The 17,643-nt window shown below is 41.0% G+C and overlaps 1 protein-coding gene across 6 annotated transcripts in view; it reads left to right on the top strand.

Moving 5' to 3' along the window:
• Positions 1-17,153, top strand: part of znf618 (zinc finger protein 618) — a 51,946-nt gene extending 34,793 nt beyond the window's left edge. For 5 of the 6 annotated variants that reach the window (XM_053858553.1, XM_053858517.1, XM_053858546.1 and 2 more), the window contains exons 8-14: positions 2,015-2,101; positions 2,968-3,045; positions 5,460-5,504; positions 7,625-7,702; positions 8,171-8,329; positions 8,617-9,716; positions 10,510-17,153. In XM_053858553.1, the coding sequence (XP_053714528.1) occupies positions 2,015-2,101; positions 2,968-3,045; positions 5,460-5,504; positions 7,625-7,702; positions 8,171-8,329; positions 8,617-9,716; positions 10,510-11,058 (2,096 nt within the window). In that variant the 3' untranslated portion in view covers positions 11,059-17,153. The remainder of the gene's footprint in view (positions 1-2,014; positions 2,102-2,967; positions 3,046-5,459; positions 5,505-7,624; positions 7,703-8,170; positions 8,330-8,616; positions 9,717-10,509) is intronic. The other variant, XM_053858561.1, reaches the window with a different exon arrangement.
• The last annotated feature ends 490 nt before the right edge of the window (positions 17,154-17,643 follow it).

The raw sequence follows: 17,643 nt of genomic DNA, 5'->3' as shown, positions 1-17,643 counted from the left end.
TTTTTTAAAACTCTGAATGAAACTTTTAAGGACAGAAGCGTTGATCTTTCATTTCTCTTCAGTTATTATGGTTGTCCAAAGAGCATAATGTCTGTTTCTTGTAATTTGTGATGACAAGGTGATTATTGTAATGACTGTGACAATCAGAAAACTCCAGTAGATGATGTCACAAGTAGCCAATCTTCCTGAATGAGACCTAGAAAACCAGTATGGGACACAAACCTTTTTCATAACTGTCCCTGAAACTCTGAGGATAAACAAGTGGTCATAGAGTTTGTAGAAATCAAAAGTCAAAAAAGCACCAGCTTCCCCACCAGAACCTTACAGGTTACCAATATAGTATCCCGTGGTTTTAAGAGTGATCTATCGTGTGAAGCTGATGAAATGTCACCTTAACTACTGGTGTCGGTGTGAAAAAAAACATCCATTTTTGATTAAATTCATTCTAAAAATAACCCTGCATGATGCCTGATCTGAAGCCGCTTGACATTGCGGTATCAAGCTTGTCCATGTGACCTGCAAAGGATCATGGGATTTATGGCGTACCACACACTTTAAACAGAGCTGCTTACGTCTTCACAGAGCAACTTATGAACACAGCTAAATATTTTTTGGAAAAATGAAAAAGTGTGTTTATCTCTGAGGAGTGATAAGTCAGTGCTGCTGGTGGAGTCTCCCTATCTTTTGCTACAAGCATTATGAGGACTGTTTGACAGACATGGCGAGCTGCATTACAAGCTCTGTGGAGAACCACTCCTGCTCAATCATAGACCCATCCTGGATCTAAACTTTATCAGAGTCTCTGGATCTCTTCACTGTAGCTGCTGTCACAGAAGTGAATGCTACGATTATGCCACATAATGAGACGGCAATAAACTCTTCTTTCATGAATAAGAACTCTGAGGTCCAAGACAAGTATGAGGAGGAACGTATGAACTGAGGAAGGAGGAGAACATCTTCACAGACAGTGGCAGCGCTCTACATTCAGTTGGGAGTTGGTGTGGTTTCGCCGTCTCACTAACCTGCCTGTTTAAAAGTCAGCGCTAACATCTTTTTATTTACGAGCAGGTTCCTTTCAGCTGCTTTAAATGACGACTGACCTTTGTGGTGCGTTGAAACTAAAAGGGTCCCATGGGCACGGTTCATGCCCAATGTTTGTAGTTCTTCGTTGTCCTTGACCGCAAATGTACCTTCTGTGAATTTAAAATGTAAGCAAACTCGGAATGAATACAAGGGGCTTACCTTGTAAAAGGCTTTTTAATTCAGGTACCGCTGTTTATTTACACACATTTGAGCTTTAAAATAACAAGCGGTAGATGAAGTTAATATGTAAAATATCTCTCTCACCTTGCAGTTAGAAGGCTGTGGGTTCCATTCCCAGGTTGGGCCAGTGATCTTTCTACATGGAGTTTGCATGTTCTCTCTCTCTCTCTCTGTGTGTGTGTGTGTGTGTGTGTGTGTGTGTGTGTGTGTGTGTGTGTGTGTGTGTGTGTGTGTGTGTGTGTGTGTGTGTGTGTGTGTGTGTGTGTGTGTGTGTGTGTGTGTGTGTGTGTGTGTGTGTGTGTGTGTGTGCGCGTGCGTGCGCGTGCGTGCGCGTGCGTGCGCGTGTGCGCGTGCGTGCGTGTGCGTGCGCGCGCGCGCGCAAAGTGCCCCCTATCGCCTATTGGTTGGCACAGCTCCCCCGCGACAAAGGAGAGGTGTTAAGAAACGGTTGAAAATGAATTGATTCACACATATGTTTTTCTCGTAACTATGGCCCACTTCATTCATTTGAGTTAGCTTACAGGACTCTGGAAACAGAACCATTTTATTTGAGAAAATCTAAATCTGACAGTCTGTCTGGGAAAAGAAAAAAAAAACCCATTTAAATAGGGGCATTTATCAGATTCTTTCTTGTCTCTGCTACTTCTGGTCCCTGGACTCACAGTGAAATGGAATAGTTGCTCTTGTTTGATAGCCGTAAAAATTTGAAATAAATGTGTTCCTCTTCTAATGAGTTGGCTGCTTGTTTCAGGTACTTTAAGAGACATCAAAGCTGCACAGATACAGGAATGTGGGAGCATGGATCTGAGTAAATATGGCCAAAGTGGAAAGATAAAAAGTAAGCCTGAAACTTTCTCATACTTTTGTTTTGCTTGGCATATAAAAAAGACACTGTTCGTGGATTTATCTACAAGCTAGTGACAGGAAAATACGCTCATTCTAATCTGTGGGGAAAAAAAGGGAACAGTGTTTGCCCTTGAAAGATGTGTTCAAGAAATACAATGTATCTATGTGCATAGGGGGACATCTAATAGCATCAGTTAATGTCTACAAATATTTTCCCTTCTTCCCTTACATTCAAGTGAGAGAGTGAGAACAGATGTCATTTAGTCTAATTCTGTGAAAAAACTTTGAAATCAGTAGGAGACACTTTGGAGAGGGAGTCCTGCTTCTTCGAGAGTTGAAACTCCATGATAGAATTGTTTGTGGCATGTCAAAGTTAGCTGCGATTTCATTTTCTGTCAATCAATGTACCTTGTATTTTTGATTATGAATTGCTATTTGAAAACTCCTTGTAATCTAGAGTGTTTCTGCATTGCTATAGAATTGTTGGATATGTAGGCATCGCTGGCTTTGGGCGTAAAAACCATGATTAACATTGGGCCTAACAGAGCAGTGAAATGAAAAAGATTTGCGCTTATTTAATAAACTAGTCAATAAAGATTCATTTTCCATGTGTGTTGTCCAATATCCTCTATTGTTTGCTTTCACCTGGAATTAGTCCTTTCAGCCCACTGAAACCAAATATGCTGTGCACCCAGCCAATATTAATATGTGAAGTGAAACGAAATCCTATTTTTTTTTAGGGATTTGTGGGGCTTAAGCTCAGATTAAATATAAATGCTAGTTGTACTTTGATCTGTCTTAACTGCTGCGCTCACATGGACATGTCACTCATGGTTTCTCCTGTGTTTCCACCTGCAGACAGCCCGTTCAAACGGAAACTGGAGAGTGTGATTCAGTCTAGTCTGGTCGACACCAACAGTTCGCAGAACTCAAGCGGTGAGCTTTGCGTGTGTCATTGAAGTGCAAATGCTGGCAGTTTTTACCTGAAAATTATTTTGGTATTCTAGTATTTGCCTTTCCTATATTACTAAAGTAAAGGTCAGCATGTGACGGATGTGTCACTAAGGTTCAGTTGCTGTGGAAATTTTATTGAAAGGACAATTTTAGTTGTGGAAGAAGGGCTTAACATTTTGTGAAACTATGAATAATTATTGCCCTTAGTTAATGGCAATGTAAAAACAGAAAATCATATCTGCAAGCTGCTGCAAGAGAAGTTTCCCAGGTGAGGCCATATCTGTAGGGCTGCACGGATCCCAGGCTTCAGGTGCCCTATAGTTTTTGACTTGGGCTTTTCATTTCCTGCGTAGATCTCCGGTCCGCACGTCTGAATCTATATTAACTTTAATATTAATAAGGGAGGGCTGTCCTTCACCCAGGTGCTCAGTTCTACCCATCCTTTTGAATGTCTTTGCCCTACATTTGTTAGATCTGGACAATTAAATGCGTTTTTTAGCCTGTGAAGTCAAATTCATATTTGCTCATTGGGACAGCAGGTGGCAGTAGTGTTCCAAAGTTTGCACAACACAACAGGCAGCTGGTCGAGCAAGTGTGGGCAGGATGCTCTGTCCGGGATCGACGTGGTCCTCATGGCTAAAATTGAATCATCTCTATCCTCCACCATTATTAGCGTTTCCTGAGAATTTCTTGGAAATTGGTTAATATGATTTTTAGATGGACTTTGCTGCACTTGTGACCAATTTGACTAGAAGCAATTGTGGCCCGCATTCCAAATTAAAATGCATTAAGGGGAATGGTTTCATAGTTTTCATGTTCACTATAAAACTGCATTTTTCTGACCCGCACATAAAATGAAGAATCAACTAACCGGACTATTTTCGTTTTCTTCCAAATTACTGCTTATTTTGAAGCATAATTAAAAAACAAGACAATTTAATTTTCAAGATATGCTGCAGAATATGGTTCCCAAAATAATAATAAAATAAAACATTACCAAAAAATTATTTTTAATTTACAGATTAATGCTTTTGTTTTTCAACTCATAAATAAAATGAATAACCCATCAATCCAAACTGCACTCTGCACAATTGCACAATTTTATGACAGAACTAAAAAACAAAAGAAGTTTTCATTTTCATTCCCAACTTTCACTCCCAGCATTACTTAATTTGATAGGTAATCTGTGTGCTGTCCATTGAGCCTGAGTTGTCTTGTTGGACCGAACCGTGCACGTGAGATCTCGTCCGTTTAGGAGCAGCAATAAACAAGACATGGTATAAAGTTAGTTACTTTAGCGTACTATGTTGCCATGATCTGAACCAGCATGGAAAAGCATTTTAAACTGGAATATGGTCCATATTTCCCTGCATAGACAAGTGCCTGTGAAAATGTAGGACAATGCAAATTCAGGAATTTGGGGTAAGTTTTAAGACACACTAGCGTCACCCTGCTGTGCAAACATAATTATGATTCAGTTCTGAAAATGTAAACTTTAAATGTTCATAGTCTAGACTGCAGTTTTTAAAGCCATTCAAGTGCTCAACTTTACGCTAAACAAATATTTTTAATATTCAAATCAGGGGTTTTAGATGGCATTCAATAATCTGAAGTGCTTGATCTACTGTATGTGCTGCTTAAATCACTGGTGACTTTTATGTTTAGAATTGGCAGATAAAGAAATGCTAAATCAATGCTACAGTGTGACAGACAGGTTGGGCATAAAATATACCTTGTTTTGTCCAGTGTGAATATTGGCGTATTGACAAAACAAAGATATACATGGATATTACAACACTGGAAGTTACTGCTCTGAACTATAAATGCTGCACTGTGCATGTGGTTCATATACGGCTGTGGTCACTTGGAACAGAGTATCATCTTTCATGTTGTTAAAGCAAGAAAAAATGCAATTAAAATACTTATCTAAAACTGCCTTCAGTTTCAGCCAGGTATATTTTTCTGGGTACTGACTTAGGTAGTTGGAGCTGGATTTTCAAAATGAAGTGGAACAAACTTGTCACAAATTCTCAACATTAATATTTTAATTTGACATCAGAAAAGATGGCTCCTTTGATCTTCCCTTCCTAAAATGGCTGCCATTTGCACTCTTTATTATTTAATTGTGTGATGCAGCGCGGCTTTATGACTGCACACACTGCAATTTTATGCTAATGGGGAGCCGACAGAATATATAAAAACATGTCTGAGATGGGGGATGCTTTCCCCTGAAACAAATTGATTTGTATTGATCAGTAAATGCTTGTGAGCAAAAGGAATTGCCTTATTACTTGTTTTCCCGGGCACTCAGTCTATTTTGTTGAACATTCTTATCACAAGTCTGAGGGGAGGTTCAGTATCACCAGCTTTCTGTGACACTCATCTATCGATTTCAGGAACACCAAGCCCTCTAGTGGCCACCTCCTTCACTGCAACACAGAGTAAGTTCAGCCCCACCTTTTCTCCTTTTATATTGGTGTTTTATTTTTTTGCATTCCATTTGATTTGTCCCTGTCAAGTGTGTCATTTTATTTGAACAATTTCATCCTCAGAACTTTTGTTTTGTTTTCCCATGAACAGGATTACCTACTTTCAACCTTATTAGTCAACTGAACAAATATTGTAAAATGTATGATTATAGCACAGTAGTTTATTTAATTGATATAGGCCAATACCTTTTCTTTTATTATGTACAGCATTAGAAATACATGCTATTTAATTGGACTTATATGCAATTTTTTTAAGAGGCTCAATAATTCTGTGGGAAAACTGGATGTGGAACATCAATGATCATGTTTGATTATTTTAGGAAAAAGGAAAAATATTCACCGCGATACTAATTGTAAGTTAAATGAGTGCAAGGCCTGAAACCTTTGCCTTTGATCAAATGGCTTTTGACTTCTATCACATCATTTTTTGCCTTTGATTGCCTTCAATCTGCACCATGCCAGTTTCACATCTCAGTAAATTCTGTACATGACTGTGCAGCATACTCAGTGTTTCACTCGCACGTTACGTACCATTTCCCAATTCCCATACATTGCCGACTATAACAAGACTAATATGATAGCTCATGAGTGTCATGACCAGTGTGGAGTCTTAAGGACTTTGATTCGTGGTTGTAGCTCTAAATGCATTGTTAATAGAATAATCTGTCTCATGGGATTTGTGCATACATAGACTCAAATTGAGACAGTTTTGTTTTTTTGCTATCTGAATGTTTTCAGATGTGGTTGTCTTGACTTGGATCAGATCATCACATGCAGGGTGTTCCACAGCGCTGCCTGCAAGCCAAAAGCTGCTGCCTCCTTTACTACATCACACCTACCCCAGGCATTCCTTCTAGGAACTAGGATTTTGAAACCGGGCATCCAAAGCTCCGGGCCCAACCCATAATCCAGCCCCCAGTCAGTTCACCTACTGACACAACATGACTCACTTAACTTGCTTTGTAAAAAAGTAAATGTATTTGTACAAAAAAATTATAAAAACAAACATCTGAGTCAAATAAACATTAACATAGATGAATACAACACACACTACAGAATGTAGTGAGCCAAACACATGAAGTAGAATTGAAATTTCATCAACATGATTCTGGCTATTGGCATTTATCTGGATAATATCACCCATTCCTCACTACCAGTAGAGGTCGGAGAAAGGAGAGTGGATTACTGTCAGTGGGGTCAGTGCTTGTTTGCGCATCCTTGACCATCGTTCTCCAGTGTTGCTGGTTCAACTTCTCTACCTTGTCCTTGGGGTGTAACGTTGCTGGTTGGAAATGTGGGACCAACACACGCAGCACGTTAAGATTAAGTTGGAGATGAGCTTTCTGTCATGGAAGAACTTGCCAGGCGTTGTGATGTTACGCAGTGAGGTAGAAGCATGATTTGATCGCTGACATTTTGTGGAGACCCGAACCTTTAGACCAGTGTTTGAGCTGCGCTACAGAGAGACCGTCCGAATGGCTCTGTTTTTTTGAGCGTGCCAGGAGCTAAAAGTGAAAGAAGCAAATCTATATGTGTGTGCAAATGGCTCTTGAACTCGGGTGACCCTGTCTATGATGTCATCTATATGGGGACATTTTCGAATTCGACCCATGGCTTTCTTGGAAGTTGGTGCCATAGTGGGCAGGCACATATCGATATTTTCTACGGAATTTCCGATTTAAATTTTTCACTTTTGAACAACAAATATAATCAAACCGCCGCACAATCCAGGAAGGTGTGATGTTTTATTGGGAATAAACTGGTATTATAACTAGCACTACGAAAAACATAGGATTTCCATCAGTGCTCGTTCTGTATTGAAGTGCTGTTTTCAATTATACTGGGATGGAATGAAAGTCAGCCTTCAAAGACATCATTTTGGAAAGGAATCATTTTTGATATCCTGTGATTACATGTGTATTTTATAATCTAAATATAGGTTGTATCTTAGTAGGCGCAGCCCAGTTTACTTCTCAGCAAATGCTGCTGGCTTTGCAATAGTAAACACTTCTGCACAGCAGCTTCTGTGGCAAGGAGTCAACACTCTTGTGGGCCTTGTGATTTTTCTATAGAACCCTACTCTTGTGGGGCCTGTGGTATCCAGTTCCAGTTCTACAACAATCTGCTGGAGCACATGCAGTCCCACGCTGGTGAGTCCACTACTGCTAATGCATGTCGAGCTCTGTGAAACACAACTGCTGGCTCCTGGTCGCTGCGATCCATGTAGACACATTTATTCAGAATGATTTCACTATTCTAACTAGTTGGTGTTTGAGTCAAGGCTCGGGAATGATTCAGTCAAATCCAAAAGTGTCTTAATTCTGACGGACGTGTGGGAATGGGAAGGTTGTAATGTGTTTTAAAAATCAAAATTATCATAATTACTGACAAGAAAACACTGGCCTTTGTCTTTATCAGGTGACGCTCCAACATTCTTGTTGAGATTTTGGTAGTAGCACAGACATTAAACCAAATAATTCAGTTTGTTTATAATGCATGGTTTTATTTGATTTTTCCATCATTCCTTTTAATTTTTGTAAATGCACTCATCATGATGCCCATGTTATTTTTACAAGGATTTCTTTTGACACATTTCCTACTTTCTTCGCTCCCCTCAGCTGACAATGAGAACCATACCAAAGGGGACTCTCCGAAATCTTCCTCAGCCTCTGGTCCTCAGGAGCAAATGTGGAGGGCTTCCCAGGCTCAGGCCCTTCCCTCAGTGAAACTTCAGATCAAGCCTCAAAACGTCTCCCAGAGGAACCACGTCGTCAGTCGTGAGTACTAGTCAGCACGTTTTCATCTTGGACGCAGCGATATTTGTTTATTTCACATGCCAGTACTTTGAGAACAAGGGTGGTTTTGGCTCAGGATGTTAGTATCTCTGAAGTCGATTCAACTCTGGCCATGAAAGACTAAAATGAATTGAAACTACTTTACAAATAATCCTATTTTTAAATGCACTAGCTTAAAGGAAAAACAAGAGCTTCATCATTTAAAAAAACACTTACTTAGATGAATATGATCAGTGAATTGAATGTTTCAGCTCTCTGTTTGCCTACAGAGAACAACGGACTTCCTGAGAAGGAGCGACAGCAGGTGGCTGAGCGGCTCTTACGGGTAATGTGCACCGACCTGGGCATGCTCAACGTGCTCAACAGCAAGGACTTTCTCAAGCTGGCCCAGACTCTGGTGGACACGGGGGCTCGACATGGTGCTTATTCCACCCGCGACGCCCTCGGCAACATGAGTGCCTTGGCGCTGCGGCAGCTGCCTCACATGTACAACCAAGTCAAGGTCAAGGTCACGTGTGCTCTTGGCTCCAATGCGTCGCTCGGCATCGCTGTCACGTGCCACTCCCAGACATCGGGTCCAAATGCCTGCTATGTTCTGACAGCGTACCAGGTGGAAGGTTGCAGACTGAAGCGGTATGTTCTCGGCGTTCGGGAGGCAGAGCTTCGTGAGGGCCCTGAGCAGATCCACCACTGGGTACAGAATGTCCTGTCAGAGTTTGTCATGTCGGACATTCGCACAGTGTACGTGTCCGAGTCACGGGTTTGGGCGGCAGGGATCGGGGGATCACCACTCGGCAGCGGTTGTCGCAGCAAGATCTGCCTGCGATGTGCTGGTTGCTCTTTGGGTGCCGTCGTCCAAGCTGTTCTTGGGAAGCGCAGCCTTCAGGCTCGAGGCCTCCACGAGCTGGCAGAACTTCTCCTAACCTGCCGAGACATCGCCTCCTCCACCAACCTGGTGCTTCGAGATGAAGCCTCCACCAATATGTCCACAAGCACAACAGAAGAAGCCTCACAGCACAGCCCAGCACAATGCCCGACCCCTCCTTGCTGGGACCGCATGGCTGAAGCACTTCTGCAGGTCCATGCACACTTTGAGCAGATTTGTGAGGCTTATGGCCGAAGTAAGTCCACGGCTCCGCTTCTCCAAGGTCTCAACAAGCATTTGCTAGGAACTCTGGCGTGTCTGCTGGCTCCGCTCCGTCTGGCGGCACTGGAACTGAGCCGTCAGAGGAGACCAACCCTGCAGCAGGTGCTCCCCGTCTACCTCCGCTTGGAGAAGTTCTTCACAGCCAAAGCTGGTGAGGCTGGAACTGGAGTGGCCAGCAAACTCTGCCACTACTTCCTAGAAGCACTCAAGGAAAATTTTAAGGTACTGAATTCATCCAGCCGTTTATTTTGAAATCGTGTTTGGTCCTCCATGGTTGTGTAAGAACGCATAGAAAGGTATAAGAAAATAGCCATACAGCCACCTTTAGGATCTGCTAGTGTCACTCCGATTCCTTCTTGTCACTTGAAAAGTTATCTATGACTCGTTTATGGATGTAAACTGCTAAACAGTAACATCTAAATACACCATATTCTCTGAGGGTAAAGACAAATGGTTTGACTTTATTAAAAACCTAAGTAAACATAACATAACATCTGTCAGGTTTCCTGTAAAAATGGTTGCCATGGTTCCCTGTGTAAGAAGTCTTCGTCAGTGGTGGTGCTCCAGCAGATGCTTTATCACGTTTGTAGTGTTGAAATTTCCAGTTCTGCCTGCCTGCCCTGGAGACACTTGATTTGGACACGCTTCACTCTGCTCTTGTACTTCTTATCTGAATAATGGAAAGTACTTCCACATGACAGATGTGAGTTCGCCTGTGTTTATGACGTGTTGTACAAAGTGAAACTGAAGATTTAATTTTGGGTTTGGATTAGTCGAGATTAGATATCCTTTATTTGGACTGGTTTCTGAGTGTCAGTAGATCAGATTTGACCAATCCCTATTAAATACCAAGAATTTTTCTTCAAACAATAGTTCATATTTCTCCAGTTGTAACAAACATCTTCAACACAAAAGGAAAACATTTGATTAAAAGGAAAACTCATAGATTCTTCGACAATATCCCTGGGGGGTAGAAATGATGAGCATGGTTTATTTTGAATGCTTGTGTGTGCAGGTGGAGCGAGCGCATCAGGTAGCAATGATCCTGGACCCGCAACTGAAGCTTCGGTCCGTTCCGGCCTACCAGCACGAGGACATCATCACCCGCGCCTGTGAAATGGCCGTCGAGTCCAGAGATGGAGGTATGAGCGGTAGCGGAGTGTCCAGTTGTGAGGACCGAGACACCGACGGCCCTTCGACTCCTAAAATTAGCCGCGTGGATGGAGGGGGTAACAACGGCAGCGCTTCCAGAGGAACCTCGTCGTCATGCGCCTTCTCAGGCAACGACGACGGTCAGAGCCAAGTCCGACAGGAGATTTTCCAATACCTGGCTGAGCCTCCTCTCCAGGGCTCCACCGATCTTTTGCAGTATTGGAGCGCCACGGTGGCTGAAAAATTCCCCAAGCTGGCTCGCCTGGCGCTGTGGCTGCTGGCGGTGCCCGCCGTGGGGATTCGCAGCGAGTGCATTACGGTGTGTGAGCAAAGTCTTGCCATGAAAAGGAGGCAGCAGGTCACTGCCGAAGAAATGAACAAACTGATTTTCCTCCGCTCCAACATGGGCTAGAACCAAACCTCCGGAGTTTTATTTATTTAAAGACACTTTAACGCAACATTTCTTTGGAATGATAATAGCATACAGCAATGTCCGAAGCCTATCACGGATTTTCTATAGACATAGTTTTGAGGAGGGTGGAACGTGTACATGAACAACATGGTCTAGTTTGGTACATCCCTCCTCCGTTTGGGATGCATCCGTAATGCGATTAAAATCACTAGGCTTTATGCTGTTACTGTCACTCAGTGGCAACAATGTCAGGTTACGTCAGCATCCACTGCTCTTACCGTGCTGTAAAACAAACGCCCTGGGTGAATAGCAGCTGTGTTTACATGGACGTGTACAGATGATGTGACAGTTCTTTGACTATTGATTTTTGTCCCAGTTGTGTTGAAGCATCGAGGTTAAGATCCCTTTATGGACAGAATTTCTCACTGCAGTCTGGGCGGAAAGCGTCTTCATGATCTCATCATCTATGCTCATGAGCTTTGGGTAGTTCCTGAATAAACGGCCTAAGTGAGTCTTCTCCTGCCTGAGAGATGGTGAGAAGCTCACTGTCCTATAGAGATTCCGTAGAAGTCCTGCTGCTTAAGCCTCTTGTCAGGGTGATTGACCTAGTGAGGCGTTCCAAACACGGGCGGAGGGCTGTGACTTGGCTCACCCGGGACAGTTCCTAACAAAGTACTTCAAATTATGAGCGAGAAAGACGTCTCCACCTCTCTCTATAGTTCAATCCCATCTAGTCTTTTCCGATGATGCGCTGATCTTAATTTTGAGCCTGGCAAACTCTATGACAACTTTTGCCACTCCACGCCATCGATCACTACCTTTTAAAATTTTTAAATAAGGGGTTAATTTAATCACTAATGTTTGCATCTATGAGTCGTCATGACTTCATTGCAGTGAACAGGTGCACGTTGAGTTTCTTGTTTTAAAAGTGCATTGTAGAATGTTGAACTAATACCTCAGACTCCCTGCAGCCTTTAAGCTGTAGACAAACTTTTTTAATAACGTGTAGCTCTTGATGATATTATGTTATTAATGATGGGTAATTAATTCCTCAGTATATATGAATTTATTCTGCTAGGTGATTGAATTGTTGCCGTTTATGTGGTGAGAAAAGAGTCTGATCTGACACTCACTGTACTGTGTAAGACCCTTCCGTCATCGTACTTCTTGATCCATTTGTTAAAACAAACGCCTGTCTGTAACCTAGCAACACCTGCTGCTGTGAGCCGTTTTGTTTGTGGAGCTTTTGCTGTTAAGGCGTTGGCTCTGCAGCTGCGGCTATTGCTTCAGTCGCAGAGATGGGCAGTGCTGAGCCACTCTTATTGGTGGAGGATGGATTTGCTGGTCATGTGACAGGGAGTAAACATGATGCAGAAATCATTCCACCAAGAAAGGATGGATGCCGTTCCATGCAATCCAGCCCTTGCGATCTGAATGAAATTTAATTTGGAACAAGCCGGATGGTGTCATTTTGTTCTGTATGGTGAGACTGTCTCTAGCATCCACGCTGGCCAGCCTGATCCACTACATGCTTTTAGATCTCTAATTTTAAGGAAAGAAGTTAGCGACCAGCTGACACACTAGCTCATAGCAGTATGGATGACAAGAACAGTGGGTCTGTTTTTCAACTTTTCATCATTCCAACTGGGGCACCAGCTTCCAAAGTGGCTCTTCGTCGTACTGTCCATGTAACCATTGCTGTTGTGATCCGAGGGTTTCAAACACTGAGGCATTAACAGCCAACAAGAACAATAAGGTACAACTGCCAGTGCACAGTTTACTGTTGGGAACTTTCAGACAGGTTCCCTGTTTCTACACACAGGAAGACAGTTGAACAATTGTTTCAGGATAATGTTACTTACTTGTTGTCTAATGTAGCAGCAGGTCTTTTGCATTCAGAGAAACATTTATTTATTTATTTCACAAGGTAGACAATCACACATGGCTTCTGTTGTGAATGTTGTCACATTGGTAGACTATCCAGGGAACTATGTAGTAGCTCTTTAATGATGTAAGATTTTCAAACGCTATCAAGACTAGCAAACAGTTGGTTATTTACACTTAAGCTGTTAACAATTGTGTTGTAATCTCTGTGAAAACGATGCGAATGTCAAAATTGGATCATCAGTTCATTGGCTCCCTGTTGATGAGTATATCTGAAAATAACTTTTTGTCTCACTCTCAAGCTAAATGGAATATTTAGAGCCGGATCGCACTGTATTGGATATACTCAATATAGAAATGGCTCATGTTAAAAATGTTGAACTAAATTGTACTTCTTAAATTCATAATCCATATTTTTTTGGCCCGTTTCTGGCCACTCATTGTCTATACTACTACTACTACCACCACTACGACTACTATAAATAATAATAATAATAACTGATGGTCTATTTCCCCTTCTTTTTTTATTTTCACTTCCCCCTTTAGTTCAGATATTGAGTGAATACATTTAGGAACTAAGACTGCTTGTCTATCCCTCGCTCCATTCATGTCTAGAGCGTTCTGGGTTTCTAAAATACTAGTTTTATCTTGGCTGTCAGTCATGAGTTGTGTGTGTCTTAGTGAGTGTGTGGCCCACTGTCACACATGCTTGTGCTCCTATGAATTGAAGAACTAAACAGCCATTGATCATATATCACTCAAAATGCACAACAAATGTTAAGTTCATGAAAGATAACAGTAATGGATCGGATCTTCTGGACTGATGCGACCTAGAAAAAACAGAAACAACTCTCAGTCAGTCTCAGTAACTGTTGACTTGAGTTTATTGTATTAAAAATGTCTGGAATTGTGTAAATGGACCCTAAAATTCATGTCAGCTTCTTTTCATTTTAGAGGGGCCAGAAGGGGGATTTTCCGGGTGAAAACTGTTGAGAGGACTTTTGCACATGACCTCGTATGAAAAGGCCAAGACAGATCAGACTGCTCTGTCATTTTTCTCTCCAGTCAGTCATTTCGCAAATCGTCCCAAAGTAAAAACATCAGATAACATTATTGTATTTTTGTTAAAATGTAACCCTCAGAAGTTCATTCATCTCCTCACCAAGGTTTTCATGAACCAGGCAGGAATTTTATACAGTAAGCTTGTTTCCCCACTTGTCTTCCTCTCAGATTTTTTTGGTTTTCAGGGCAATAAGCACAGGGGTTATGATTTTTGACGGACTATTTTCAACCGTTTCAGTTCTCCAGACGTTATTTAATTTCGTGAAATCGCTGGGATTTTCTCAGGAATGAGTGCACCCAACACTTTCCTCCCTCACTGGAATACACACACACACGCGCACACACACACACACACAGTATTCTGACCTCAAAGCTGAGGTTTGTACCGAACCATGACTTGTGCCTGACGTTCCACCCTCGATAACTCAGTTCCATCTATAGCCAACAAACAAACATTACAGATTGTTTCATCAAAATGGCTCTCGAGTTGTTCTCAAGATATTTATTATTGTGCGGAAAACCATGTAATACCTCCTACCATGACATGGACGAATGGAAATGTCACTGTGTTTGTTGCTATGTCATCCGGGCCTTAAGTCGCTTCCATGTTCATTTCTGAATTGGACCCAACATCATGCCTTTAAACTGCTGATTATGGCCTTTGAAAAAAAAAGAAAAAAAAAAGGTTGTTTTTTTTTCTCCCCTCCGTCACACAGCAATGAACTGTAACCTTTACAGGTTAAACCTGGGCATTTTTTTGTGTTCCTGTGTGGAAGCTGTCACGACTCAGACACACCTAAGCACAACATCCACTGTCACATCTACTGGTTCTTGAACATGGACTACACTGGTTAAGTAGCAACACACATGCTCTGTGTGTGCTGGTGTCTTTTCTTTCTGCTTACACTCGTCTTGCAATAAGGGCTGGGCGGTAGAACACCACATTTATATCCCGCACTGAAGGTGTGAGCTTCACTGTAGCGCAGCCAAGTGATTTCTGAGCTTGACCTTTCACGCAAAACCCCATGAAATGGCAGTCAGAACTTCCCATGACTAGCGTATGAATTCTCTCTATTGAAATGAGGACCAATGGCATTGGCTTAATTGTACTTTAGTCACTTTGATACATGGAAAATGAATTCTAAAATTTGGCGGCACATTTGTGTTGTAACATAAATTGGACTTGACAATCCTGATGCAGATCTGCTGCACTTCAAAGTTAAGACTGGAGGAAACTAGCTTACACAACACACAGCAACAGCATGCTGTTGTTCTGGTTTCGTTTTTCAATGATACATTACTTTTAACTCGCTTGAAAACTGCCTCATTTTGAGTTCATGTTTTTGACTGTTTATTTGTCCTGTTAAACCAGATCATCCACAACTGTTTGAATTTACTGTTGGACTCATTTTACATGGATATGTCAAAGCTTTTTTTCTGACATTTAAGATGGTGTACAATCGGAAATTCTAGTTGTAATGTCAATGAAAGTCAATTTTCTCCCGCCTGCCCTTATTTGCCAAATCCATTGAATCTTTGAAAGAGAATGAGTCCGCTCTGACTTAATGATTTGTGTTTTTAATCACATTCTCAACAGCTGATTTCCACTCCATAAATGTTCCATTTTACCTCTGTAAAGTATTCACACATCTGTTTCAACTCACTTAAAGTGATCCTTCTTCAGCTGATTTCTTCACATTTTAATGAAAAATGCTGTAAATTCATGACTTTTTTTGTTATAAATATACTCAGCCAGTGTTTTACCTCAATACATTGTAAAAAAAAAAAAGTTAAAACAAAACAAAACAAACAAAAAAAAGCTATTTGTTGTAAGTTAAAAATCAAAATACTGTGCTCCGGTTTGTCGGCCTCGGCTGCAACCGGCAACATTTGACTGATGAAGGGATTTTTATGGTAATTTTTAAGCAAGTATTTTAACATAGCTCTGGGACACAATGCCATTGTTGACGTGACAATGTCGACTGAAATCTTCTTGGAGATATTCCTCTGTTGTTTATTATTAAATTAAAATTATATAAAGGATATGCATGCTTTTAGTAAGATATATAAAGTTTTAAGCAACTGTTTTTGGACGAATCATGTCAAAATGAGCGAAACCCTGAATCATTATGGGATGGCTGATGAGCTTTTGGTGGACTTGCCGTGTAAATAATAATAGAGAACTGCTGTTTTAGGCCACACGAGGCGCCGTCATTTCAGAGATCGTAGGGAGCACCAATAACATTATACCTCTCTTTTTCTACAGTAGCATTTCAAAATTTTTTAATGAATAGTAACTCAGATACTGTTATTAAAAACTCAGCTGTAAGTTTGTTTCAGGATTTTAACTTATTCAGATAATACAATTGTAAAATATAAATAATATAGGAATGCTAATGTGAGACCTTCTCTGTTTCAACGACGAATTATGATCTGCATTCAGGTTACAGACTAAGTGTTGCTTTCATCCTATTTTACAGGCATTTATTCCTTTTTGTACTCTGAAGAGAAAAAAAAATGGTTTGTTTATTTCCGTTTGTCTTTTTTATCGCACTTTGGCAGCAGATTCCTGTGTAGATCTGAGTTGTCTTATTAGTAAGCCTAATTTATACTTTTGTAGCAACACTATTTTTATATACTTGCAAAGAGAAAAAGGTTTTGTGTCTTTCGTTGTTGTTTTTCTGTGTCATATAAGGCAGCGCTCTTCAATGTTTTCTTGTAGACATTACCCTCTGTAGTGTGTGACATGTGAATAAACTCCACTCTGTGTCTATTGTGTCCTTGTTTTTACAGAGTGGGACCATCCCTGAAGGCACATTTACATTCTGTTTACGTAAGAAATAGCACCAGTCCGTTTCAAATGTTGTTACCGTCACTGGTCACATAGATTCCATGTGCTCTTGGCGTTGGTATTGCTGTTCCCCAGTATTTCCACCAGGGGGAGCAGCCAAAAGGCTTTTAAACAACAACAAACTCCAAAACAAACATGGTATTGTACTGATAGTACATCTTGGTGGCGGTGGCCGGTGAGGCCGTTAAATGTACCGCAACTGAAAGACTGAGAATTTCTGCCATTGTTATGTCTTCATCCTGTTTCATTACAGGTAGATGACAGCAACACTGATCCGTTTGGTCCATATACTTGGTCTTTTTATTATCATCTTTATGAAAGCAAGAATAGATTTCAAAAATAAGTATATTGTCTGTTTTACCACAGAACTCTTGTAATGGTACCTAAATGGAAAATATATTCATAGCTTTACAATGAAAATGAAAAATGTATCTAATTATTTAAAATATTATCATATAATTTGATCTCACTTTTTGAAATGCAACATTTGTTGACTTAATGTTTCTTAGACCCTTGACATTTTTTTCACTCCTATATTTCACTTATTAATTTCTGCTGTCTTTTGGTTTAACAGCCCCTTATAACATTCCCAGAATATAATGTGGCTTTCGAACGTCCTGGAATTCGAACAAATCGGAGTTCGAACAAAAATTTCAAGATTTTTTTGCTTCGGATTTCATCGAAAATCCTGAACTCGAACGCCCCATGACCCACAACGCACTTTATTGTGCAAATTGCCTCTCGAACGGCCGTCTGGAAGGGATTGTGGTCCAGAACCGAGGTGCCAC

This window comes from Synchiropus splendidus, chromosome 1 (genome assembly GCF_027744825.2).
Source record: "Synchiropus splendidus isolate RoL2022-P1 chromosome 1, RoL_Sspl_1.0, whole genome shotgun sequence".
In the NCBI taxonomy this organism is placed as follows: domain Eukaryota; kingdom Metazoa; phylum Chordata; class Actinopteri; order Syngnathiformes; family Callionymidae; genus Synchiropus; species Synchiropus splendidus.
Note: the sequence above shows the minus strand (reverse complement) of the source record. Positions and strands in the feature narration are given on the sequence as shown.